Source organism: Bactrocera neohumeralis, chromosome 6 (genome assembly GCF_024586455.1).
Source record: "Bactrocera neohumeralis isolate Rockhampton chromosome 6, APGP_CSIRO_Bneo_wtdbg2-racon-allhic-juicebox.fasta_v2, whole genome shotgun sequence".
In the NCBI taxonomy this organism is placed as follows: domain Eukaryota; kingdom Metazoa; phylum Arthropoda; class Insecta; order Diptera; family Tephritidae; genus Bactrocera; species Bactrocera neohumeralis.
The window spans coordinates 18,696,573-18,712,598 of record NC_065923.1 but is presented as its reverse complement, the minus strand read 5'-3'; the positions used below and the strand labels follow the sequence as shown (position 1 = coordinate 18,712,598).

The window sequence follows — 16,026 nt, the reverse complement described above, 5'->3', positions numbered from 1 at the left end:
AAATTCATTTTGTTTTAAGTTTGAAAAATTTCATTTTACATTTTTTAAAGAAAAAGTTTAGTTTGAATATTTTAAACAAAAATATTTTTTTTATAATTTAATTTAAAAATTAAAATATTAAATTTTTAATTTAAAAAATTAAATTTTTAATTTAAAAAATTTAATTTATAATTTAATTTCAGAATTCAAAAAATTGTTAAAACTTAATTTATAAATTCATTCAAATTTTATATATATTAAATTTTTTACTAATTTTCAAAAATTAAAAAATTAAATTTTAAATTGTATATAAAAATTTATCAAAATTTAGTTAGAATATTTTAAAAAGAAATACATTATTTCATAATGTAATTTAAAAATTAAAAAAAAATATTAAAAGTTACATTTTATTTTTAATTTGCAAAAAATAAAAGTTTAAATTAATTATTTACTTATTTTGAAAATGTAAAATTACATTTTTAAAAATGAATAAAATTTAATTTCAACTTTTAAAATATAAGTAATTTCTTTCATAATTTAATTTAGAAATGAATTAAAACTTAATTCAATTTAATTAAAAATTTTTGAAAATTAAAAAAATAATTAAAATTTTATTTCATTTTCAATAAAATTATTTATTTAATAAATTAAATTTAATAAATAAAATTAATTATTATTTCTAAATTTTCAAAAAATGTATAGTTAAATTAAATTAAGTTTTAATTATTTTTTTTATTGAAAATTTAAAATAAAATAAAATTAAATTAATTAAAATTAATTTAAATTAGTTTTATTTTAAATTAACTTTTGTATTAAATTAACAAAAATTAAAAAAATTATTAAAAAGTAATATTACATTTTAAAAGTGAATAAAAATTTAATTTTAAATTTTATAGATCAGAACTTTTTTAAAATTTAATCTTATTTTGTTTAAAAATTAAAAAATTAATTTAATTCAAAATTTTAATGAATTAATAAATAAAAAAAACATATTTCCAATTAAAAAAGAATAAAAATAATTAGTTAATCAAAATTAAAAACAAAGTATTAATTAAAAATTAAGTAATAATTAATTTTAAAAAATTTAAAACTATTTTCGGTTTAATTTTTGAAAATTTAAAAATTTAATTCCAATTTAATTCTAATAAATTTTTTATTTATTAAAAGAGTTTATTTTTTCAAATGTGCTTTTACATAACTTTAACAATAATGTGAGGTTAAGTCTATTGCTTTTATATAATCATAAATGTTTATAAATTACAGTTACATTGCGATAAAACTCTTTTTCCACATTACAACACACACATGCGTGCTATTATTTATGTATATACAAACAACTCAGTTTCTGCGATTTTTTTTTATTTTTATTTTATTCAATTAATTTTGAAGTATTTCTTTAATTTTTATTAATCCTCTTCGGCTGCCTGTCGCCCACTTATAAATTAATAATAATAATTTTTTCGTAAATTTACAATCGAGTGTAGCTGGCGCAGTTGCCGAGCAGTAGACGAAGTCACTGGAGCGCCGCTCGTGTGCTACTAAAGCTAATACTATGTAGTGCCTTAGCGGTAATTTTTCTTACGACTTAAACAAGATTTCCTTTCAAACCAATTATAAGATTTTCTTTCAATTTCTTATTTATACACACACATACACAAATGTATGTATGCATATGTTAGCTATGTATATGTGACAATATAAAATGGAGAGCGTGCAAGGAGCTAAAAAACAACATTGAGCGTTCACGAGTACAACTATTCAAGTGAAATAATGGCAGCAACGACTTAAATTTATAAAAAAATATTTATGCTTATGACTTATTTTAATTAAATAATATTTCGCATGAGTTTGCGGGGATCAAGCAAAACCAATATAAATACAGTCGACTGTTTGGTGGAGCTTTGAGTTTCTTACTAAAAAAACAAAAAATAAACATATGTTTTTACCACTCAACCGTTATATACCGTTAAATTCTAATATCCATTTTGATTTGTTGAATTTCCACCCGCCGCCGCTCCTCTATTCTTCCTCGTATGCCTCGTTGCCGCCATTGGCTGTCTGTTTTTGTTGCAGCAATTCTTGTGTCTTCTTGGCCTTTCGCCGTTTGCGCATTTCGAAGAATTTGCGCTGATCTTCCGGTGAGAGGCGCGATAGGCGCTCTGCATATTTGCGCTTCTTCTCCTCCTTCTCTTGGCGCAGGCGTTCGTCATCTTGCTTTTTCAACGCATCGAAACGCTCTTGGCGCTTACGTTTCTCCTCCTCGGCTGCTCTTTGTTCGGCTTCGGCACGCGCCTTGACCGCTTCTTCCTCCTGCTTGATTTGCGCTTCGTGTTCCGCCTTGCGTCGTTGTTCCGCCTCTTCGAGTTCCTTCTTTATGCGCTCCTCTTCTTCTTCGATTTTACGTTGCTCCTCTTCGCGGCGGGCGATCTCCTCCTGTCGCTGGCGTAGCTTCTCTTCGCGTCGTCGATTTTCTTCCGCCAGTCGTTCTAGTTCTTGTCGCTCCAGCTTGCGTGTTTCTTCCAGCTGTTCCAGTTTCAAGCGTTCTTCTTCTTCCTCCAATTGTTGTTTAATCTCTTCTTGCCGCCGCTTCTCTTCTTCCTCCAAGCGTCGTCGGTTGGCCTCGTCCTCTTGCCGCTTACGTTCTTGCTGTTCGTGTAGTTCACGTTCACGTTCATCGCGCGCTTGCTTTAAACGTTCTTCGTATTCTTCGAGCTGTCGCCGCTCCGTCTCCAGTCGTTCTTGTTCACGTTTCGCTTCTTCTTTGGCGCGTTCTTCCTGCTCTTTTTTCATTTGTTCCTCACGTTCTTTGCGCTCCTTCTCTTCACGTTCTCGCTGCCGTTCGATACGTTCCTGTCGTATGCGTTCTGCGCTGCTATATTCATCGTCGCGCTTCTTCTTCTCCTCGGCAAGTTGCTTCTTCAGCGCTTCCAATTCTTGATGCCGACTTTCATATTCGCGTCGTTTGACTTCCGCTTCGGCCAGTTGCTGCTGGCGTTGTCGTTCCAGATCGATGGCTTCGCGCTGTCTCAGTTCATCCAGTTCACGTCGCGGCTGTTCGGTTTGTTCGTATGATTTCGGTTGTTGGTCCTGTTGTTCTTGTTCCTGCAGGTGCCGTTGTCGTTCGCGCTCTTGATTCGCCAGTATGCGCAGCCGTTGTTCGTTCCATTTGCGTTCCTTCTCCTTCTGCATTTGCTGTGCGCGCTGTCTCTTGCGCTCCAAACGGCGCTTCTCCTTCTGCCGTTGTCGCCATACGACACGATCATGCGGCATTTGCTTTTGTCCGTTTCGCGCCCGATTGGCTGCGTTGGGCGCGTTGGGCGCTGCTGTAGCTGGCACCGGTATTTCGTTGTAATGTGCCAAAGTTGTTGGCGAGTTCGAGGTCGCTTGTGCATCGATATCGTTCGGATGGATTGTGGTCGGTCGGTTTGGACGACGTCCTGCGCGTCCACGATTGTGTCCGGCTCTGCCGCGTGGTTTCGGTAGCACGATCTGTTCGTCACTGCCGTCCGCCTTTACGATGACATTGGATCTGAAAGTTGAAAGTAGCGGTTTTGTGAATGTTATTCTGTTTTCAAGGTTTTATATAGCTTAGATCTAAGTTTTTATGTTTAAAACTAATCTTTATTTGCATTTTTGATTTTGCAGGTGGAGTCTGTTGGTTTGGCTTTAAATATTTTGGATGAGTATAACCTTCGTGGTCATAAAATACGCGTGCAACGTGCCAAATTTCAGATGCGTGGCGAATACAATCCAGCTTTAAAACCGAAACGCAAGAAGAAGGACAAAGAGAAGTTGCAGAAAATGAAAGAAAAGTAAGTGTGACGAGGGTCGCTGCTTAAAGGCTTCCAAATCGAAACCTTTCAACACCCACATAATAAGCCCCCCATGTTCTTAAAGCTTAATTTTTTCACCATGGAAGTTTTACTAAAATTTAGTTAATTTTTTGATTTTCGAAAACTATTCGAATTTAAATTTCGAATTCGAAATTTCGAAGTAATATTTTCATTTTTATTTTTCTAGACTTTTCGACTGGCGTCCGGAAAAAATGCGCGGTGAACGCTCGAAAAATGAGAAGGTGGTTATCATTAAAAATCTTTTCGATCCAATAATTTTCGAAAAGGAAGTGCAGCTGATACTGGACTATCAGAATGAGTTGCGTGAGGAGTGCAGCAAATGTGGCACCGTACGAAAGGTGGTCATTTATGATGTGAGTATAAAAAGGTTAATTTTTTAATCAAAATTTAATTTTTTAATTAATTTAATTAATTAATTTTATTACTATCGCTAAACATTGGTCAAATGATTATCTTTACTTTTATCTACAGCGTCATCCCGAAGGCATCGCACAAGTGAATATGGCCGACCCGGAGGAAGCCGATGTGGTAATACAAATGATGCACGGCCGTTTCTTCGGACAACGTAAGCTGAGCGCGGAACATTGGGACGGCAAGACCAAATACAAGCAAGTTTTCACTAATTACCAGCATTTAGTTGCGATTTTTAAGTTATTTCTCATAACCAACAGAATCGTCGAAACCGAGGCGGAGGTGCAGAAACGGTTAAGTCATTGGGATCAGTATCTAACGAATGAGGAAAATGAGGAGCGCGATGCCATCCAAAAGGCACTGAATGAGCCGACGGCAGCGACTACAAACGCGGGGGAAACACCAGTGCAGCACAATGAGTTGGAAAGTGATGCTGCAGACACACCAGAAGTGTGTTAAACTTTATAGAAATAAGTGACTCTGAAGGCAGCGTTTACTCGCTCAATTCTAATGCTTAAAAGAGCGAGCAATTGTAATGTCAAATGTGTGGCTTTGCATTATTTGAAATAAAACAACCTATTACGATCTAAATGATGTTGTTGATGTTTTTTGGTAAGGAAGAAAGTAAAGCAGCGAACTAAAATGTTACTACTGAAACCTGCTGGTGTCTAACAACTTCTATTTGGAGCCAAAATTGTATTATTTCAACTTCATTTTTTCGCTGATTCTCCACAACAGCTATCATTATACCCTGAACAGGGTATATCAAGTGTGTCACGAAGTTTGTAACAACGAGAAGTAAACGCAGAAGACAAAATATCTTCACGAAATTTGGCACAAATTACTGCCTAAGCCAAGGCTACAAACTCCGAAGAAATTGTTCAGATCGGATTACTATAGCATATAGCTATCAATTGCCACCAATTATTTTCCAAGATAAGGCTACAATCTTCGAAGAAATTGTTCAGATCGGACTACTATAGCATATAGCTACCATACAAACTGACCGATCAAAATCCACTCCTTGTATGGAAAACGCTTTTGTTTGACAAAAAAATTCAGGAAATTTGCCACCTGTGTAAGGTATTATGAGTATAGCTGGGTTGCAGCCGAAGTTAACGTTTTTATGTTTTTATTTACAACAACAAATATTCATACATACATATATAAGTAAGTATCTATTCTCAACACACTCACCTGCGTCCATTTTTGCCCGGCTGATCCATCACTTCCAATATGACTTCATTCGCATACTCATTGGGGTAGGTGGCATTCCAACGCGTATAGACCTTGCCTCGATTCTTCTCGCTGACTTTTGGCATTTTATGTTGACAGATGAAACGGAATCTATCCGGACAGGGGCGAGCAGACCATCTGTTTGTGGAATGTAAAAAATAAAGATTAGTTTTAATAACGCAAATTTACAAAGTACAATTAAGCAACCAGCTAATTAGCAGCGTCGGTGTGTATGCATGTATGTGTGTATATGCAATGTGCCGCATGCATTTTGAGAACCGCTGCCAAATTTCGTATGCCTTTCACGTTGCAAGTTGGCGCTGAGTGATTTCTGTTTCATTTCACCAATATGTGTGTGTTTGTATGTATGTATTAGTGTTTTTAGGCGTGCATATGTGTTTATAACGTTTGTTTAGATTCTTGTCTGGCGCTACACATCATTAACACGTCAATTGACCGCGATACGTTTTGAGCTGCAGTCGGACAACTTGATTAGCTGCTTCACACTTTACTCGCCTGCATTTTAAGTATGCTATTGTTGCATTCATTTGTGGGAGTGTGCTGACACTATGACATTGTATTTGCAATTAAAATTGTGTTTCTAAATACCTTTCACGATCGCTTAATTATGGTTTATGTGTCAAATAAATCAAACGGTAGTCAAGTATATAAAATGAGTGTTTCATGTTATGTAGCTATAGGGCTAGAAGTAGACAAAAATTATAAGGGTCGTTATTTTGTCGCCGCCACAACAAAGAAAGTTCGACAAGTTGATCTTCGGATCGACGTAATACGAACGGCTCCAGATTTTTATGCGGCCAAAGACTGGTGCCAACATAAGTTCCAGCAATAATCTAAGCCAGGAGATCAAGCGTAGGATAACTTATGCCAACAGGTGCTACTTTGGAAACTAGACAGTTGAGAAGCAGATTCCTCTCCCTCGAACAAAAATTAGGCTCTATAAGTCTCTTATCATTGCTGTCATATTATGCGGTGCAAAAGCATGGACGATGACGAACCGATTGGTTGATAAGAAAGCACTTGGAGCGTTCGAGGGAGCTGTTCTCAGCAAGGTATTTGGTGCCGTTAAGCGCATAAAAATCCAACGAATGCGCTGGTAGGGCTTTGTCGTTCGCATGGAAGATGATGCTCCAGCGAAAGGCTACTTCGTCTTAAGAACCATGGGTGCACAACGGAAGCAAGCGCGCCCACGCATCCAATGGAAGGACCAAGTGTAAGCCGACATATCTGCAGTTGGGATGTACAATTGGCTTGACCTCGCAGAGGATATACACAACTGGCGAAGTTTTGTGTTTTCGGCCCAGGCGGACCCACAGTTGTAGTGGAAAAGAAATATTGCCAAACCATTTAAAACAGCTAACCGATTCAAGATTTGCGTTCCTGTGTTCTGACAAAGTTAGGTTAGTTTATTGGGAAAATCGCTGAGATATGCCTATAATGCATCTGCAGACAACTCCCGAGCTCACATCTACGTGGACAGCCGAGCAGCAATCAAGGCTTTAACCTCGTTTTGCATATCGGCTAGAAGTGCTTTGGCAAGCACGGCAGCAGAGGAGAGTGTTGGTAAAACCAAGGACTTCCCGTCTACTGGATGCTGCTTCATATAGACATCGAGAGCAATAAGAGAGTGAACGAGATTGCTAAGAGTGGTGTACGGCCGTCAACCGAAAACGTAATCAAACTTTGAGAACTCTTGCATTTTCTATACAAGAAAATCAAAACGCGATGGAAATATCTGTCTGGATGCAAAACTGCAAAAGTCATGTGTAAAACGTTAGATCGGAAGTAAAGCAAGGTCTTACTGGCACTCGTTAGAAGGGATTGTAGAAACATAATTCGAATACGTACTGGTCATGGTCTGCTAGCGGCACACGATTGCAGAATGAGGCTGACAGATCGAGAAGACTGCAATAAATCTAAAAATCAAAGCACCAGGGAAACAATGTAGTATCTCTTATACTTGTCCCGCATTGGCTATACAACTCTTTTGGCATTTGGGTGCCCAATGGTTTCAGACACTGGAAGAGGTATCGTTAGTGACGCACCAAAATCGAATGAAATTCGCGTATCCTAAAGACTACTTCATTTTGAGACTACTCCGGACTACTCCTCACTGCGTAGCGGAACTCCTTCTGGTATCACAAAGAACAAAACTGGTCTCTGTGTGGCTCATTAGCCTGCCAGACTAACCTAACCTCAACCAGTTAGTTTAACTTTCTAGGGATAGACCCAGAGAGCCTTATGTATCGACGAAGCGCTTTGAGCCTAATAAAAATTGTTTAAGTTTCAGCTGATTTCCCCTGTGGACCCAAGGTATTATATCGGTGGTGCTTAGTCAAGCGAAAGTGGGACAGTCGGTGAGAATGTCATAAGATATTAAAATCTGGCTAGGTTTCGCCTTCTACTCGGGACAAAAAGAATTCCAAACTAGTTTAGGGCGAAAAGTTCCTTCCTTATCATAAAGTTTAGTTATATTTCTCAGACCACTACTGGGACTACTTTTTTTGGTGATTAAAATTAAAGAGCTCATACAATATTTGAGTTTACTTATTACAATGCTTTCGATTAAACATTCGCTAGTCTGGTATTAGTTTCCCTTCAACGCACTCACCGGGTTAGTACTAAGAGTTAAGCTTAAGTTTGTTAAGGCATTAGCATATGTATAAATATGAGATGAATGTGGCAAAAACATTTTTTTTATAATTTTAACAATAAAAGCATTAACACTCACCTATAGTCTAGATTTGGGTCATACACAGCACAATGGTTTTCCAGGTTCTGTCTGATCCTGCAAAACAGGCGCTCATTAATAAAATCTCGAATATTTGTTTAAATAAAATTTTATTTCTCTTAAAAACGAAAATAATTAAAAAATTAAAATAAAAATAAATAGTTGAAAAACTTTATTACTCAGGTTCCATGCGACTGAAGGAGTCATATGTTAAGTTCTTGCCGCTAATGCTCCACTGCCACACATTGCTTTGCCAATCGTAGGTGGCGCCAATCCAAATGGGACCAGTTACTGCAAGAAAAAATCATTTTTTAATTAAATTAATTTCCTTCAAGCGACCGCAAGCAATGCCACTTACATCCCCGCTGTGCGTCGTATTGTTTGAGGAAAACGCGCAATTTCCGATCGGCTCTATTCTGTGGTTCCGCCAATTTCGCGTTCTTGTCTTTGCAGAAGAAATGCGCCTCCAGCCAGCTGCTGGCCTGTGGCAGCAACGAGTAGCACTCGGAGCCGACACGTTGGAAGTGTGGCGGACACATGGCGTACATGCGCCTATTACGCAATGCCTTCGATGCGGCATTCTGTGTGTTGTACACTTGTGACTCTCGCTGGTCCAGATAGTTTTCATTCATGAAGGACACGCCCGCTGAGGCGGCTGACACATGATATGCATTAATGTAGGGTGCCACTGCGAGCATAAGGAAAGGATTATTAAAGTTTGGTAATATTAAATAAACGAAAATTTATAACAAATAAGGGCGCATAACGTGCGGCGGAATCGAATTTTAAATACTCTCCCACATTGTATGAATATACAGAGTGTGAAACTAAAATATATATTTTGGATTAAGAAGACGGTGTATATTATTTTTGCGCAATTTTGATACCAAATCCTTTAATGTTGAATGTGGTATAATATCCTAATTATATCTAAATATGTATGCCACATATTCACCGAAAAAATAACTATGAAGACAACCGAAAAGACAGTGTTCATATCATTCAGCATAGAAAGACTAGATGAAGGCTTAACCAATAATCAGTTTTATTGACATATCTTGATTTATATTTCATTATGATAAGCTGATGATTGTTGTATTTTTCCATTTTCAAATTTTAATCGGAGACCATTATGAAAATGTTATAAACTCATCGTAAAATGTTTGAAATTTTGAACTTTTCAAACTGTTCCAAAGTTTCCGAAACTTTTCGTTAGCTCGTTATAGATATCTTTTATCTTTGATAACATATGTACAGTGTATAACGGGTGATCCTAGTATAGGTACTTTTTTCAATAGCTCCTTTTATTAACAGATCACGAGTGAATCGCTTCGCTCAACCTACTTATGGTCAAAATAATCGGCCTACTGAGCGTACCACTTGCAACACCATCACTCATCTTGAGACCCAGCATTCATTATTGGATAATATTCGACCGAATAGACCACGTCCAGCACGCAGTGAAAAAAATATAGCAGCCGTAGCTGAGAATGTATACGAAGACCGTGGAGAGTCGATTCAGCGCCGTTCTCAGCAACTCGGACTGACGTATGAAATAACTTGACAAAAAAACAGCTTGTGCAAGAACTGAAGCCGCTCGACCTTCTCAAGCAACATCGCTTTGCTCTATGCGCTCTTGAAAAGTTCCAAGAAAATCCGACGTTTTCGAGCCAAATTTTGTTCAGCGATTCCATGTATGGCTCAATCAGCATGTAAAAAAGAAAAATTTTCGCATTTGGGACGAAGCGCAGCCGATGGAATAATCGGTCCATATTTCTTTAAAAATGATGCCGGTGAGAACGTAATCGTCAATAGCGAACATTATCGCGCAAGCGATATTTGGTTTCAACAAGACGGAAGCCTCGAAATGGTTCACTATTTATTTCTCTTTTCTATTCTATAACCGTGGTATGAACTAAGCCGAGAACACAAAACTTCGCCAAGTGCCTCTATCCTTTGCAAGGTAGAAAAAACTCATCTAGCTACTTTTTCTGGCTATTCCTACTCCTTTCCCATCTTTGAATAGTTGGTCTGATCAGCAAGACGTTTACTTTAATTCGTTTTCATTAAAATCCACACACTTTTACCGTTATACTATAAGTTCAACTTAGATACTAACTATCCTTAACCTCTTTGCTAAGCATAAGCTGATTTTCTTGAATTCTTTATTGTCTACATAGATTTTACGTCCTCTGCCTTCGAATTCTTCCACTCTTTAAAAGAAAAAAAATTAAATTGATATCTGAAATATTTTTTGAGTTTCAGCTTTCTAAAGTGTAACACTACACTTTCGAAATTTCGAACAATATCTTATACTCGAGATAGGTCTTTAGGTTTCGTCCACGAAGATGGCTGCACTAATGGAGGACTTGCGGCGTCGTTTATCAATGTTTTATAGTTTAGCGGCATCGAAGATCGCGTGTATCTCGAAAAAGATTTAATTTTCTCCTTAAAAAAGTTTACTGTTTCTTTTTAAATGTACTTTGAAAATTATAATCATATAAACAAATGATAGCGCAGTTTGTAATTCCCAACTAGGTGGGCCTCTTAAACACCTATATGTATTGATACCGTCATATTCGTTGAACTTCGATATTTACTAGACCATTATAGTATAATATATAATCTACGCTTCGAATTATGTTTCATTCTCAGCCTCTTTGAAATACTAGTCCTCATGTTATTCATGAAACATGTTTACAGCCTTGGAGAAACGGATGTTCGGCTGACTTACATAGTGTTGATTGGCCAACTCGTGGTAGTAATCTCAATATTAATTTCAATAAATTTAGGATTTACTGTATATATCAATAATAGAATCTCAAGACGGGTTTGGATTTAGAAGCAGCTTCAAAATTGAATTGATTATCAATTTTATCAAAGAACAGTGTGTTGGTACTATATTGAAATTTTTTAGAATAATATTTCGATTTTCTACTTCTGACTAGCAAATAATTAGTTTTAAAAATAAATTATATTGCCATATAAAAACTATAAAAAAATATTTACTTTTGAAAATAATATCTACATAAATACCATAATAACGGTTCAATACTTACAACAGGCCAAAATGAATATTAACAGCCGCATTTTGTTGTTGTGCTGAGTTCTTTGTTTGTAAATAAATATTTAACTTATTGTTGATCGTTTTTTAACACTTGAGTGACTTATAGAGTTTGGTTTTTTGTTTGTCGAGAGACTTTGCTTCTCAATTGCCTTGTCCGAGTAGCAAGCTGCTACTTTTTTGAGTATTCCACAGTTGCGCTTATAACTGTACTTTTATGTGTTTTTAGAAATTAAGATATGTTTGAAATTTACGCCTCAGCTGCATTGGAGATATGTATTTGCGTCTAAATGTTAATGGTAATATGTTTAGGAGTGAGCTTGTCCGTGTTTACGACTCAGTAATTAATAACTGTAAAGAGAAAACATATAATAAATTTTTATTATGGTTGGCGGTAATGAGAATTGTTAATTTTATTATTTAAATAAAAAAAGTAAATAATGGGTTGTCAAAAAAGTCTTGCGGTATTTTTATTGAATTTTTGTTTTTTTTTGTTGAAATTGAAATGAATTTTTGATGACTCATGCCCAGCTCTTGACCGATGCTACGGCTGCTACTACGCCGGTCTCTTTCGACCAATTCAATTTTATCGCATTTTTAAAGGCCTTATATTGCGCATCTTAAAAACTATAACCAGAAAAAACTTTTGAAACCATCGTTGTGCGGTATCGTGTAACTGTATCGGGTCCATAAACTGCACAAATTTTATTGGCGGCTTGAGATGCATTTTTGCCTTTATCTTAGTAGTACTGTAAAATATGCCGTATTTTCTCTTTATTTTACTCCATATTTGCGACGCTATAACTCACGAACGACTTAAAAGAAACGACAACCAATCAAACACGTGTTAGCGCGTGAAAGGAGCTTTCCAAAAAGGTATAGCATGACCCGATGCGATGAATAAAACTAGAACTACGTGATTTCAGCGCCAACTAGCGAAAATACCGCAAGACTTTTTTGACAACCTATTATAAAAGTGCTATCTTTATGTATAATAAAATGCATAAAGACAAGAGTATTGAAAAGGGCGTTAGGTCTGCTGGTAAGGAAACTGAGCATCGGCTGAGGTATAAAGCTAAACTGGAAAAAATTACAAAATTGTTATATTCACCGTTGACGAGTGCTTCGACCATTACCAATATTTATATAGAAAATGAAATGATATAAGAGATGGCTCCTAACAGTATGCTATGTTTTATATAATTTATTATTTAATAATATATGAAAAGGTTGGTAACTTAGACCGCGCTTAATAGATGTGGTCGCTTCTATTCCTGAAATTCCTTTCAAACACAAAAGGCAAAAATTGCAAACTCTTCAAAAATTATGGAATAATAATTAATACTTTTATGTTTCAATTGAAATTAAAATGCTATATCTCTTAAAAGAAAAAAATAATCTTCAATACGAATATATCATGCCCGCAAACTTTTTCAAAGCGTACTGAGTTCGATTGATTTGCAGCTTTAGCTATTGTTTGTTGTTTATATGAAGACTTTGAGATTTATGACGGTCTGCGGCAAGCGAACTCGTTCGCTTTTCAACTGCCACTTAAAAATTTGTATGTATTATGTACATACATGTAGGTATGTATGTATTTACTGCATGCCTAGGTACATATATGAATATAAAATGTTTACAGTTGGATAATTGGATTCATTATAAAAAATTAACGATGCACAAAATGTCTGAGATTTATTCGCGTTCATTTATAAGACATTAATAAACCATTATGCTGTACATACACATATAAATATGCGCAGAAATGTGTCCTGTAGGAAAATGTTGCACAATTACTTTCGATAAAAAAAATTCGTAGATTTTTTTAAGGGTTTGTATATTTGAAGTTATACAAAGTATTTTCTACAATTTTTTTTTTTTTTTAATTTTAAACAAAATTTTTTAAATAGCAAAATCGGAAGCCTTGCAGAAATATAAATAATGGGATAATAGTTGGGTGTGACTGTATACTTTTGAGTACTTTAAACTAAAGAAAACAAATTATATTCTGGCGTTTTCTTTCTGAATGTGGAAAGTTTATGGGTGAGTGTGGGTTTTGGCTCTGTCTGGGATGGGTCCTTTTGGAGCCAAATGAAAGCAATATAACTAGCGTTTGAGAGCACTTAGTTTTTAATTCTCCAAATCTGGTAGCTGAATAATTTCTGAATACCTATATTTCAGAACAAAATTCGAAAAAATTTTCATTTGAGCTGTCAAACATGAATTGTCAGAATTCAAATATAGAGCTAATCCAATAAAATTTATCGTCTTGACAACATAACCTCACTTTTTCATGATATTCTATAAAAAAAAAATAATTAAAAATCCATAGCAAACAATATTAATAAATATACTAAAATATGATCCTGCATTTTTAAAAAAATATTTTTCAAAAATTTATTTTCGAACACACTGTCGAATTTTATTTTCTTGCTTTTTGAATCTCGAAAATAAAGGTAGTGTATTTCAGATAACGTCATCATATCAATTTGTATAGAACTGCATACAAATATACATATAAATTTCGTTTTGCTTGCCACTTGAAATAATCACGCACGATTTTTGGATACCGAAATGATTAAGTGTTGGCCCGAAACGAAGCACAAAAGATTTAGATAATATTTAATCCGTACACTTAACCTCAACACACCCCAAACGCCTACAGTCAAGACTAAACAAAAGTATTGTATAACAAACGGAAGAGATTTATGTATGTATGTATGTATATGGTATCCAAATGTTTCTATATATATACATACGTGCGTATGTATGCCTTTATGTACCATAAATTCATTTTTGACTTTTCAGCTGCCATAAATCCATTAAGCATTTAACTTTCTTTCCAGTTAATTTGCATTTACCTACTAAATCGTTATTGTATACCAAATCGCAAGCTATTTCATACGCAACTGCAATTCACCAAATTTTGGAGAGAACATAAATAAGAATCATTTCGAAATAAAACAAGTAAAGAACACACAATTCTGTTTTCGGTGAATGTGGATTAACAGGAAAGCAAAATGCTAAACGCCTTCAAACTCAATGGGTTATAGTATGTGTATGTAAATGTAAATGAAGGTATGCATATATGAATATATATGTGTATATATGAGTATACAGATGTATATGTTCATTTAGACTTCATACTTGCTTGAATGCTATCAACGATACCCATCAGTGCTACAGTTTGTTAGAAACATCAATCAAAACCAAAAAAAGATAAACCTTTACCAGGAAATTTTGCATACGAAATGAGTAGTGCATGCCAGATCCTTGAGTCTTGAAATCAATTTAAATCTGTTTATGTATTTTAATGAGATTTTATCTTCTCAATACCTGTGTAGGTACATGTGCACTCGTTATTAGTAAGCATAGCATGAACAGTTAACATGGAAGCTCAGCTTCAAAAAATATTGCATTTGTTCGTGCATACTTATAAGATTATAGTATATATCATATATAAAGCAGTGATATTACGTCATATTGGCAAACGAATAATTGTGCGCCGCATTTTTAGTGTATTTCAGACATAATTTATTAGCCAATTAACATTTCAAAAACGCTGCTACTCTAGCAACTCCACCCTAAAATGCTATATGAAAATATGTTTGTACTTATTCACTCATATCTGTATTAAGCATATTTGAAAAATAATGTAACTACATACATATATGTTTATGAGAACATACCCTTTAGGAAATTTGTTAATTGTCTGCGACAGAATTCGATCATCTTTTTTATCATTTCCGAGGTTAATTGTATAATAAGGAAATTGAAACGAACCAAAAAATCAGCCACTTTACCACTAGACTGCTAAAAATGCTACATAAAGTTTTTACTTATTCAAAGAACTGTAGTTAAATGTTCTTTTGCTGAACTGGCATTTATGAAAAATCTCCCAAATATTTGGTCTCAGTTTTTTCTTGACATTTAATCAATATTTTTATATACTGAACAGGTTTTACAAAGTTTGGCGAAGGAAGCTTCGGAGACACCAGAAAATATATCCGTATGCATATAGGTGATCAGAGTGACGAGCTGAGTCCATTTAACCTTGTTCGTCTGTTCATATGTACGCTACTAGTTCCTCAGATAACGACCCGAAACTTTACGTACGCCCTTTTCTGGCAAAGAAGATGTTCAATTGCTCAACTGCTGATATGAAACCGCCGTATATAGTGTATGTACCTGTCATACATTCTGTTCAATCTAAAATAAGTTTTTTGTATGGAAAACTTTTATTCCTGTCAATATATCTTACAAAAATTTAGCGTAGATTATTGTCGAAGACTTCGCTACAATCTTGGAACAAATCGTTCAGATCGAACCACTATATGATGTAGTTGCCATACAAACTGACCGAACCAAATATTATTATGATAAGCCATACTAGACTTGCGAGATCTGTTCTTGGATTTCGGAAACACCAGGTGTGTTCATCTTAGTTCAAAGAAATAAGAAATCTTATCTTATGACTTCGCGAGTTTATTTTTTGTCACTATCTCGAAGATCTTATATGATTCAAGCTCACAATACAATAATGAAGCCTAAAATATAGTGTTCTATCCTTACAATTGATAAAAACTGAAAACCTATGCAATTCTTATATTTCTAACTACAGTGATTATGACCTCACCAATATCTGAACCAATTTCCAACAGTGCACACTATTTAAGTTTATATGTAAATGAGCCTGCCTCTGTAAAAATGTATATGTAGCATACATACAT

The 16,026-nt window shown here is 35.1% G+C and overlaps 3 protein-coding genes across 10 annotated transcripts in view; 1 reads left to right on the top strand and 2 right to left on the bottom strand.

Moving 5' to 3' along the window:
- The window catches only part of LOC126760963 (HIV Tat-specific factor 1), a 37,157-nt gene extending 32,319 nt beyond the window's left edge, over window positions 1-4,838 (top strand). For all 4 annotated transcript variants that reach the window (XM_050476804.1, XM_050476801.1, XM_050476803.1 and 1 more), the window contains exons 5-8: window positions 3,625-3,791; window positions 4,000-4,186; window positions 4,305-4,441; window positions 4,505-4,838. In XM_050476804.1, the coding sequence (XP_050332761.1) occupies window positions 3,625-3,791; window positions 4,000-4,186; window positions 4,305-4,441; window positions 4,505-4,703 (690 nt within the window). In that variant the 3' untranslated portion in view covers window positions 4,704-4,838. The remainder of the gene's footprint in view (window positions 1-3,624; window positions 3,792-3,999; window positions 4,187-4,304; window positions 4,442-4,504) is intronic.
- Window positions 1-13,916, bottom strand: part of LOC126760985 (heat shock protein 23-like) — a 450,653-nt gene extending 436,737 nt beyond the window's left edge. The window contains exon 1 of the mRNA XM_050476839.1: window positions 13,912-13,916. The gene's annotated coding sequence lies outside the window, so the exon portion shown is untranslated. The remainder of the gene's footprint in view (window positions 1-13,911) is intronic.
- LOC126760958 (trichohyalin) overlaps window positions 1,210-16,026 on the bottom strand; it is a 184,940-nt gene continuing 170,123 nt past the window's right edge. For 3 of the 5 annotated variants that reach the window (XM_050476785.1, XM_050476783.1, XM_050476786.1), the window contains 7 exons: window positions 11,463-11,647; window positions 11,292-11,392; window positions 8,591-8,920; window positions 8,412-8,523; window positions 8,233-8,289; window positions 5,442-5,618; window positions 1,210-3,508 (listed from right to left, as the gene is read on the bottom strand). In XM_050476785.1, the coding sequence (XP_050332742.1) occupies window positions 1,999-3,508; window positions 5,442-5,618; window positions 8,233-8,289; window positions 8,412-8,523; window positions 8,591-8,920; window positions 11,292-11,322 (2,217 nt within the window). In that variant the 5' untranslated portion in view covers window positions 11,323-11,392; window positions 11,463-11,647 and the 3' untranslated portion in view covers window positions 1,210-1,998. The remainder of the gene's footprint in view (window positions 3,509-5,441; window positions 5,619-8,232; window positions 8,290-8,411; window positions 8,524-8,590; window positions 8,921-11,291; window positions 11,393-11,462; window positions 11,648-16,026) is intronic. The other 2 variants (XR_007667278.1, XM_050476787.1) reach the window with 2 other exon arrangements.